Source organism: Oncorhynchus clarkii, chromosome 4 (assembly GCF_045791955.1).
Source record: "Oncorhynchus clarkii lewisi isolate Uvic-CL-2024 chromosome 4, UVic_Ocla_1.0, whole genome shotgun sequence".
Classification (NCBI taxonomy): Eukaryota; Metazoa; Chordata; class Actinopteri; order Salmoniformes; family Salmonidae; genus Oncorhynchus; species Oncorhynchus clarkii.
This window is the reverse complement of record NC_092150.1, coordinates 22904893-22916538: the sequence shown is the minus strand read 5'-3', so window position 1 is coordinate 22916538 and position 11646 is coordinate 22904893. Positions and strand designations below refer to the sequence as shown.

General features: G+C 44.9%; 1 protein-coding gene across 1 annotated transcript in view; it reads left to right on the top strand.

The window, feature by feature from the left end:
• The first annotated feature begins 475 nt into the window (after positions 1-475).
• Positions 476-11646, top strand: part of LOC139406607 (breast cancer anti-estrogen resistance protein 3-like) — a 54321-nt gene continuing 43150 nt past the window's right edge. Inside the window, exons 1-2 of the mRNA XM_071149375.1 lie at positions 476-623; positions 8582-8939. Of these exons, the coding sequence (XP_071005476.1) occupies positions 8590-8939 (350 nt within the window). The 5' untranslated portion in view covers positions 476-623; positions 8582-8589. The remainder of the gene's footprint in view (positions 624-8581; positions 8940-11646) is intronic.

Genomic DNA, 11646 nt, shown 5'->3' with positions numbered 1-11646 from the left:
CTGGTGGCCACACCAGATACTGACTGTTACTTTTGATTTTGACCCCCCCCCCCCTCCTTTGTTCAGGGACACATATTTCCATTTATGTTTGTCACATGTCTGTGGAACTTGTTCAGTTTGTCTCAGTTGTTGAACCTTGTTATGTTCATACAAATATTTACACTTTAAGTTTTCTGAAAATAAACGCAGTTGATAGTGAGAGGACGTTTCTTTTTTGCTGATTTTGTGTCCAATGCCACTGAAGCCCCTTGAATTGAATTGAGAGATAATGTCATACTACTGAGGGGAATAGGAGGGCAACACAGCCACTGTGGGAGGCCCAGGGACACAAAGCAAGAGCGAGAGAGCGAGCGAGAGAGAGAGAGCGAGAGAGAGCAAGCGAGAGAGCGAGAGAGAGAGAGAGAGAGAGAGAGAGAGAGAGAGAGAGAGAGAGAGATGAGGAAGGAATTTGTTTCTGCACGCTGGTCTTGTTGTTGCCTGTCTGTGTGAGTCTTTGTGCTGGTCAGTCAGTCTACTATGCCTTGGACTCTGTAGTGCTACAGCTCAGGAGGAACTCTACTCAAGTAAAGTGAGGAGTAAATCTCTGGCTGTGCTCTTTTTCAAAACAACTTTAAAATAGACAGGTAAGGAATTTTGGAAATTATACTGAATGGAAGTCACAGGGAGTGTTGGAGTGTGATGGGGTTGTATCTAAATGCTGATAGGAGTTACAGAGGTGTGGGCAGTATCTATCTCTCTAGTATGTTTACGACTTCAAAGAACGTTGATTTATTCAGACTTTACACGTCTTCACAACAACAGGAAACTCTCAGTATTGTTTTTAATAGAGTTACTTTAGTCAATTCAGTTTTTGCAGCCTTTTCTCGCTAACAAGGTCAAACTTTTACAAATATTTCCTAAAACGTTTTTTCTTTATTTTACACAATATCATAAGATAAGCATTTCGACTACTGAATCGATGTCTTTCAAGGACTTGCTTTCTGAGACTTTTCCCTTGGGAAATTGTCCACCTAAGATGCTGTGTGTGTAGGAGAGAGATGACAGTAGCTGGTCTTGTTGGTGAGGAATGGAGTGGCAGCCACTGCTGTGGGCTTTAATAACTAGCGATTAATATATCACACACAGACCAGCCATGCAGCCCATAAACTAAGACTCAGCGGGTTTCTTTCTCTCTCTCTCTCTCTCACTCTCTTTCTTGCTTCTTCTCTCTCTGTAGCTGTCTTTCTCTCTGAGGAGGAGGAGAGGAAGATCTGAGTTCATATCAAACACCCCCCTTTCTCAACAAAAGAAGGGCCCAAACAAGTGTCATGTGACAGTTGGGCTCATTGTTCATTTCAGAGATCTGGAGAGAAAGACTGGCCAGGGGATGCTTCAGTAATGCACTGGTGTGTGTGTGTGTGTGTGTGTGTGTGTGTGTGTGTGTGTGTGTGTGTGTGTGTGTGTGTGTGTGTGTGTGTGTGTGTGTGTGTGTGTATGTTTATGCTAATGTCTGTGTGCAAGCATGTTTGTCCTCAGTTTTCCGCCCATCCACTCTCTCCAGTTTGCGGTGAGAGAGGAAGGGCAACCTCACTCAATCAGTTTCCTCTGGTTAATTTTATCCCTCTCCATTTCCCTGCATGATTTTTATTTGTGGCGTTGTTTTCCTGTGCCACTCATTAGCTTTCCCTGTGTGTCTGCTTTGCTGTCTGGGTAATGAGGGGCCAGGCCTGCAGCATGTGACAGAGCTGGAGCTGTAGGGCCTTATAAAATCTGCGTAGAAGAGAATGTGGACAGAATCCAGACATTAAAACTGAATGCAACAATATATAAAAATGTATTGGATTTAGTAGTAGGAAATCAACTAAATCTATTGAACTTATTAGAAAATGCATTAATTGGCCCAAGTTAATCATAAGTCACGAACAAAATGTATCAGTGATTCATATTTTCCTGCAACATTGTGAAACAAAACAGGAATGCCCCTGTCTATGTGTGTGCGGTGAACGTGTATGTCTACACTTTGTGTAGCCGCTAGCGATGATGATAATGATTCCATCTCAACCAGAAGAAGGTTTTCCCAAAAACCTTCTAAATTACATGTTAACTTTGCATCAATCCCAGTGGCCATTTGTTTTGCAAACTCTGCAATGAGATGAGTGCTACAGAAACACTGCTAACCAAACAATGGTCTATTGCTGGTGCGCACAAAATCTATTAGATTCTTCCCAGATGTCAAAAATGGTCCCCTGATGTGGTTGAAACATTGTGTTGTTTTTCTATATAAAAAATAAGTATGATTATAAGAGGGAAAAATGAAATCAGGCAAAAATTAAACAGATTTTATATGTCCCTAGAGCTGTGAAGTGTCTGCTGGCTGCTGCATTTAGAGCCCCAGCTGAAAGACATCCGGATCTCCCTGCCCTGCCTGTTGCCTCCACACCTCAGCTGATTGGGCATGTGAGCTATTCACAAGTCAGATCCTTTCTCCACAGCTTCCTGTTCCTTCCTGTAAACTAGATAAGATGCAAGCTGGACACCCTGCTATAGAAACCCTGAAAGCCGGCTCAGAGCCTGTATCCAGCCTGATTCACTGTGATTTGTGTACTGAGTGGAGGACCAGCGTTAATGCGGGGAGAGAGAACTCCCAAAGCCCTGGGTGTGATGGGTCTGATGGGGGGAGAGATGTATGGTCAGCCCAAATGATCACGGAGTACAACAGGCTGATATTCTAAACTAGACTAGACCAAACTGTTTTGTCTCCCTCAGAACTGCCTGTTTCCATTGTCAGATATGGGATGGATGGGAGAAGCTGGATGGGCATAGCAGTCAGCCCTATAGTGCCAAGTGTTTTAGAGGTTTTATTTTGCAGAGTACTCTCGTGGCCCACAGCCTCTCTCTGGCCTTTTGTCCACTCAACGCAGGTTTGAATTCATTAAAGGGGACTTGCATTATTCACTAGATTCACATGGAGGAGTGAGTGTGGGGGAAGGCTGGAGAAAACAACATAACTCTGATTATACTGGCCAGTTGGTTTTGAAATGCACTGGAATATTCTCTTCCTCCACTTTTCAGTAACTTCTCTAATACGCTTTAGTTTTGATGTTTATAGTTTCATTTCCTTTATATTTTGACTCACATATCTTTCTGATCAAGGCCAATTTTGACATTGCTCACTATTAGGTAACAGATTTGTAGATGCTGTGTGACTAGTGCAGGACACAATGCTCCTACTATAAGTACAGTAAAAAAAGACAATATTTGTGTTTGTTGACATGAGCTAATGACAAGTTCCATGAGCCAGAACTTTAGTGTGTGTGTGTGTGTGTGTGTGTGTGTGTGTGTGTGTGTGTGTGTGTGTGTGTGTGTGTGTGTGTGTGTGTGTAATATGCATAGGATAATGTCAGCAGTGGGCAGCAGTTAAAGTGATGAGAGGACAGAGAGAGATGGAAAGAGCCAGAGAAAGACCATTGTGCTTGTGAGAGGTAGACAGACAAAAGAGAGAAAGGAAGTGAAACAGTGTGAGGTAAAGCGGAGTGACATCATGAGGCAGAGAGGAGATAGACAAAAGAAGAGGGACGGTGGCGATTTTCTACACTCACACCTCAGTTCAAATAACAGCCATAACCTTGTCACCTCTTCTAGTATTTCACATGAATCATTTATTTTATCAGAATATTGAATATTCATGTTGTCTTAATGAGCCCAGACAGAGTTAACCCTTTGTCTTCCAGCACGTGCAACAGACTCACCACAGGGAAGTAATTATCAAACAGCATTCCTTGAGTGGGAACAGATGTGCCTGGTTTTGGCCACACTGACTCACTGCTGGTTTCTCATTCTGCTTTTTCTGAGGTCAACAGCAAGCCTCCACACACTGACCAGCCCTAAGCCCTCAGGCACCAGCCAATTAACCCCTTGCCTCAGCCCACCAGTTTCACTGGCTTCTATAGGAATCCTCACCTGGCCACTGAAGAGTGGTCTGGCACAAAATGGCTGCTTAGCACTAGGTGGGTGCTGTTGGTTAAGGTCGGGTGTTTGATTGAGTCAAAGATAGTTTATTATATTGACAAGATAGTCAAGTGACCGCTCTAACAAAATAAATACAGTGCATTCGGGAAAGTATTCTGACTTATTTTAATTTTTTTTAGCAAATTCAACTGAAATACCTTAATTACATATGTATTCAGACCCTTTGCTATGAGACTCGAAATAGAGCTCAGGTGCATCCTGTTTCCATTGGTCATATTTGAGATGTTTCTACAACTTTATTGGAGTCCACCTGTGGTAGATTCAATTGATTGGACATTATTTGGTAAGGCACACACCTGTCGATATAAGGTCCCACAGTTGACAGTGCATGTCAGAGCCGTAACCAAGTCATGAAGTTGTAGGAATTGTCAGTAGAGCTCTGATTATGGATTGTGTCAAGGCACTGATCTGGGGAAGGTTACAAAACATTTCTGCATTATTGAAGGTCCCCAGGAACACAGTGGCCACCATCATTCTTAAATGGAAGAAGTTTGGAACCACCAAGACTCTTCCTAGAGCTGGCCGCCTGGCCAAACTGAGCAATCAGGGGAGAAGGGCCTTGGTCAGGAAGGTGACCGAGTACCCGATGGTCACTCTGACAGAGCTCCAGAGTTCCTTTATGGAGGTGGGAGAACCTTTCAGAAGGACAACCATCTCTGCAGCACTCCACCAATCAGGCCTTTATGGTAGGGAGTCCAGACGGAAGCCACTCCTAAGAAAAAGGCACATGACAGCCCGCTTGGAGTTTGCCAAAAGGCACCTAAGGGATTCTCAGACCAAGAGAAACTAGATTGAACTCTTTGGCCTGAATGCCAAATGTCACATCTGAAGGAAACCTGGCACCATCCCACGGTTTTGCTAAAATTTCTCAGAACCCGATTTTGCTTTGTAGTTGTTTTTTTTTGTTTTTTTACAAATTCCACACTCCCTCATTAACCGCCATACAAAAATTGCTCATTTCGTGGGGTTATTTTCGTGGACAGATTTTGGGCAGAGTAAAACCTCTCCTCTCTGGGTGAGTTGTGTGATTTGTCACACCCCCATAGACTGTAATTTGTGTTTGTTCTGTGGTATAATGTTGTTGATGATGATGATGATGATGAGTAAGTGGAACGTGCTCAGTGACTGAGCCCACATGATGAGTCTGGACACAGAGCAGGGGAATAAACATCTGTGGTGATTTGAGATCCACGTCAGGACATGTGATCGACATGATATTAGAGGTGTTAAGTAATTTCTGGGAGACTTAAAAAAATATAGTGGAGTTTTTGATTCTGGATAGCTAACAGTACCAAATCACTCTGTGAAAGCCAGTACTCTGATCTGATCTTTAGTCTCACAATACACCTGGAACACAGTAGGTGGATTAAAAGTGTTTCCGATCCAATTTCACCTTGAAATGCCCTAAATTCTCCTGAGATTGAAACCTGTTGTTAACCATGGTTATTTCCCAGCATTCTATCATCTCCTTGATGCTGCTATGCTGAGTAAGGAGACATAGAACAGAGAGAATGGAGATCTTCGCATACGTCAATTTCAGGACTATGTTGTACTACTATTTAAATTGCATTTACATGATAGGAATGAGTGTGTCTGTGTATTTGGAAGTGTGCTGTCATCACAGGGCAGATTATGGTACTCTCCCATCAGTCAGTCAGTCAGTCAGCAGTACCCGTGATGGTGGGGAATTCCTCCCATGCTACAGAGTAGTCCTCCCTTCTGCTGCCCTCCTGGCACTCAGCCAGCGGGTTAAACAGCGGAGCATCTCCCCATAGAAGAACATATCTGGTTGCACTGCAATCCCTGTGGGGAGGATGAACCATTTTAGGGATGTGAAGCAGGGCCTTAATCTCCCCCTCTCAGTTAGAGACAGGTCACAGAGTTAATACCAGACCTAAACACTGACACCAGCGCTGGCTCAGATTAAATTTCACACAGAAGAAACAGGACAAAGGCTCTGAAAGCAGCACCAGGCCTTGTGTGTGTGTGTGTGTGTGTGTGTGTGTGTGTGTGTTGGGGTCACGGTGACCGTGTGTATGTGTGTTGAATAGCGCTAGTTAATAGGGTCAGTGCGTGGTCACATTCAGCTGTTGTCTGGGTCAGTGGATTCTCCACCTCTCCTTGTCCCCATCCTCCCCAAGGGGCTGTTTCTATAGGACTGCTGCTCCCTCAACCCACCGCCCATTGTTTTACACGCATTCTGCACTACTCTGCTTTTTTAATCACACAGAGGTTCACATCCATACATGAATGTGTAAAGCAAACCCTGATGAAAAAAACAGTAACATTTCAAGCTGGTCTGACCAGCATGGTCTAGCTGGTTAGGTTGGCCGACCAGCTGGTCAAGCTGGTGACGCTGGTGACCAGTTTATGATGGTATGCTAGTGATCATGCCGATCTATGCTGGTCCACAATAGTCTAACTGGTCAAGCTGGCCTGGCAAAACCATGCCCATCATTATCATATTTCCCAGAATTCTCTACTGCAGTTAGATATTTTTGAATGGTTTGTTTCACATTTTTTTGTGTTTTTGCATGTACATTGATTGATTAATAAATCTTACGCTACACAACGATAAATAACATACATGTTTATAAACTAATCCAATCTGTTAGTTGGACTTATTGTACCTGTTACTGAAATGGTTGTTCCAGTTTAGATGGTTTAGGTAGTTTCATTATTCATCTTTCTAACCCAGGCAGTAATTATGAATACAGATTGTGGGTGAATAAAAGTTACAATTGTTATATATCCCCCATTCTGTCTGGATTCCAACAGGAATTAAAAATCTATTTTGCAAGCCAGCCTGATGTGACTTGCAGGCCTGATGTGGCTACTGTTTTAGGGGGAAACTAGAACCTGAAAAGTAAGGCCTTATAGTACATGTAATGTTCTGTCTTAATTAATGAAGCACTTTGATGCTGGTTTTGCTGGTGACCAGCATACCAGAATAGACTGGTCACCAGCATACCATGCCGGTCACCAGTGTCCTAAACACAGTGAAGACTGGTCACCAGTGTCCTAAACACAGTGAAGACTGGTCACCAGCAAAAACACAGTGAAGGCACCAGCAAAAACACAGTGAAGGCACCAGCAAAAACACAGTGAAAGCACCAGCAAAAACGCAGTGAAGGCTACTCACCAGCAAAAACACAGTGAAGGCTGGTCACAAGCAAAAACACAGTGAAGGCACCAGCAAAAACACAGTGAAGGCGGGTCACCAGCAAAAACACAGTGAAGAAAAAACACAGTGAAAGCACCAGCAAAAACACAGTGAAGGCGGGTCACCAGCAAAAACACAGTGAAGGCGGGTCACAAGCAAAAACACAGTGAAGGCTGATCACCAGCAAAAACACAGTGAAGGCTGGTCACCAGCAAAAGCACAGTGAAGGCTGGTCACCAGCAAAAACACAGTGAAGGCTGGTCACCAGCAAAAAACACAGTGAAGGCTGGTCACCAGCAAAAATACAGTGAAGGCTGGTCACCAGCAAAAACACAGTGAAGACTGGTCACCAGCAAAAACACAGTGAAGGCTGGTCACCAGCAAAAACACAGTGAAGGATGGTGACCAGTCTTGTCTAGGCTGTTTTTTAAGAAATTATCAAAGTGCCAGGCGATCTTAACCAAAGGTTTTCTTTATCTTCCATCACCACACAATTGCATTTGAATGAAGACCGCAGGCTTTATCCTCAGTTGACCCCTTACAGTATGATAATCAAACAACCTAAATTACAGCTAAACCCTGAGATGATTGACATACCATTTTGTTTTACACTCACTCCCCTTCACATGCCACGTCAAGTTTAGGAAATGAAACAGGTTATGAATAATCCTGTGCTGCTGCTCTTTGAGGAGCAGGTGAGGAAACAGCAGCAGCAACAACAAGTGACGTCATCCCCTCTCTGCTGAGGAGGGAATTTGGTTTCTCTGCTTGTTAAGCATGTTAAGGAGTTGGCTGGAGGCAACAGATAAAAGCAGAAAGCTGAGCAGAAAAGCTTCTCGGCTTAGAAAGAAGTCTTTATTTCATTGTCCAATTAGAGGCGTAGTGGTCCAAACTGAGGTAAACATGTTTTTGGAGAAGACCGAGAACAAGAGATCCCTATCTGCTGTTGTGTTGTCAGAGTCAGACTGGCTGGTGGTTCACTGATAGCCTGGAGTTGTGTCTCCATGCTCCTTGCTGTTCCTCTCTCTCTGGGTGGTTGTATGGAGAGGGAGGGATCATCAGTGGAACTATGACTTGGATAAATGAAGGATGGTGGTCTCTGTGCCATTGGCATCATTTCAGTGTACATGATCTTAACATATCCAGTAGCAATGCCATTGTCACTGTGCTATACTATACTGACAGCTTAAGAGGAAAGGCACGCATGTAAATGTTGCCACCTATCTTGTGCATCAGCAGCACCTGTTTACTGTCCCAGACACCATGTCTCTGTGATATTGTCATAACAAGGAGAAAACACAGTCGTCTGCGATAACCAGCCTTATATAACCTCTAGGTGGAAGTAGGTCCTCAGTCCACTCTTCCTGCCATCTGTTCTGATTGTGTGTCTCTCTCGTTCTTCCCTCTCAGAGCTGAGGATGATGGCGGAGGGGAAGTTTGCCAGTCTGCCCAGGAATATGCACATGGGCGTAGGCAGCAGGCCGTGTCCCCTGGCCTCCTCCATGGACCTGCTGACCTCCAGGCCTGCAGTACCAGAGCTGCCCCCAGCCGGATACCACAGTGTCTCCATCCATGGCACTCTGCCTAGGAGGAAGAAAGGGTCCCCAGCCCCTGCCCAGGGCCCTGCCCGCTCCTGGGACATGTACAGCCACATGGGCACCCTTCCCCACCCGGCCCGCACCCGCCTGCCCTCCTCGCCACTCATTCACAACATCATAGAGGAACACCAGCCTTACCATACAGGGAGGGAAGGCCGCTCTGCATACAGGTACAGACAAACATCCTTCATTGCTCCAGTGCTATGCTTTATATTTAGGACTAGTTTAGGACTACCTTGGCAGCAGGTAATAGGAGTCCTAATAAATACTAAATACTACATTTTCCTTTGTTCATATCACGCAATCTAAAATAAAGGGTTATGTTTTGTAAAATAAGACACTTAGGGGTCGCTCTTCAAAGCTACTTGAGTACTGTGCTGCTATCACCCCCCTGACTGACTGAGACTACTTCACTCTGAAATAGTGTCCCAGCTCAAGCGTCTGTCATGGTAAGCAGGTCAGCTGAGATCTAATCCGTGAGCAGCACATGTTAGCACTAGCCTCTCTGCTACTGTCTGTCATATCCCTCAGGCCCTGTTGAGTCACTGCATTGCAGCTTCACTCTGGCCCCCTCTAGATGTTATCCGGGGCTTGGGCCTTCCTCCTCCCCACAGAACCTTGCACTCACTACTGAAACACAACAGTGTCAGACTGCTGATAGGGCTAGCTTGATCTTAGATAACACAGAAAGTGAAGGTAGAAGTTCCACAGCATCAATTCATGTGATTAGCCCAGAAAGCTGTGGGCAGAGACATAATAAAACATACACACATCTCACAGAGATGGAGTGACGGGAAGGCTTCTGTTTAGGGTGATATAAACCACCCAACACAACAACAAAGCTTGTCTCTAGTTGAGAGATATAGGCCCAGACAGCCCTGGCTGTGAGTTAGATCCTGTGTGGCAGAGTCTTAAAGTGGCACTCCAGTCTCCTTTTCACCTCATTTAACACCTGATTTACTTAACAAAAGGCGCATCTCAATAGGTTGTCCAGGCAAATCATTACATAGCACAAGTGGGTGGGGGGGGGCATTCATCTTTTGTTCTCTATTGCTCCTTTAATGTTCCTTAAGCAACGGGGAGTCCAATGACATCATGGATTCCCATCAGACCAACTCATTGAATGCCCTACTCCTTGAAGTATGCAGTTGTGTAAAAAAATATATATATATTTTGCTCAAACATTGTTTTTACCCTTTAGTGTGTGAAAGTAACTGTATTTATACTTGGGATATCGCTTTTTAACAGTAAAAGTTTTTTTGAAATCACTGAAGGATGTCTTTATGTGACACTGTAGACCAGAGCAACCCAGCAGCGCGGGACAGAATGAAACACAGCCCCCCTCTTTAGACGCGCTCTGAGCAGGCAGATAGAATATGTCTGGGCCTGGGTGGAGGAAGTGGGTCGGGGTGCGAGGGGGGTGTTAATTAGAACTGAAAAGGCTGCGTCCATCCCTTGACATTCGAAGGTTATCTAATATTGGTCTAGTATTTCATCCCCATAAAGCTGGTGAGGTTAGTGAAGGTAAAATCTAGACAAAGGGAAAGAGAATAAATTAGCCACTGGTTTCCATAACAACCTCCATTCTGGCACTATGGGATACACAGTGGAGGTGAAGAGGAGCAACAAGGGTAGAGGACTGTCTGGCTCAGCAAAGCGAGGGGAGGAGGGAGGGAGAGAGAGGAGGAGGGACGGAGAGAGAGAGAGGAGGAGGGAGGGAGGGAGGGAGGGAGAGAGAGGAGGGAGGGAGGGAGAGAGAGAGAGAGAGGAGGAGGGAGGGAGGGAGAGAGAGAGAGAGAGAGGAGGAGGGAGGGAGAGAGAGAGAGAGGAGGAGGGAGGGAGAGATGGTGAGAGAGGGAGGCAGAGGAGGGTTAGAGAGGTACTGAAGAGAGCCCTGAGGCGTAGTGTCTTCTTCAGAACATTGCACGTCCTAATATTTATATATTTATTTTACTTTTAGATTTGTGTGTATTGTTGTGAATTGTTAGACACTACTGCACTGTTGGAGTTAGGGACACAAGCATTTCGAGCATTTATGTGACCAATAACATTTGATTTGAACAGGGGATCCTGTGGCATTAAGTACACAGCCCAGAGTCCAGCTGTAGTGTATCCGATTGTGGGTGCTGCTGTAACTCTAGACACTGATATGGGGACATGGATGAAGGCTAACAGAACACTATAAAAGCTTTAGTTCTTAGGGACCCATTCTGCCTGCACTGTGCTGCCTGCTACAGGACAGGACTGCAGCCCCATTGTGTCTATCTTAAGGCCACTGGTTGACTGGTTGTGGCTGGCTAGAGGGGGAGATTTCAGGATTACTCAAAGGTCTTTGTCCTGTTCTGTTATGAAAAGATAGGTCTGTCCTTAACTTCAGATGGGAGGATATGCCATTCTATCATCTCTTTTCATGGAGATTACATGAGTGAATGACCACTTCATTTCTGCTCACTGACTTAACTACTTGGCTAATTGTTGTTCCATGGATATTGTACATGTTTGAAATAAACCTGTTTCTTTGTGCTGATCTGTTAGTCTCCCTGACTGTCTGTTGACCCTTGCCCCAGACAGTGCTCCATCCTTCAGTGACACGCTACTTAATCAGTGTTTATTCTGTATCGATGACACTATCTGGATTGATCCACAAAGGGAGACATTTTTCAGGTGACCCCTGACCTCAGTCTGTCTGTGTGCGTATGTATAAGCCAGATAGCCCCTATAACCCAGGGCTCACTCACTTTGCTCCAGGGAGAGATAGACAGTTCTGGCTGCGGTGTGCCTGCAAATCCTTTACGAGTTGGTCTCAGGTTGAGCTGGAGAGGAGATTTACAGCCTCGTAGAGGAGATGAAAGGGCTGATTAAAGTTGGAGCTGGCCG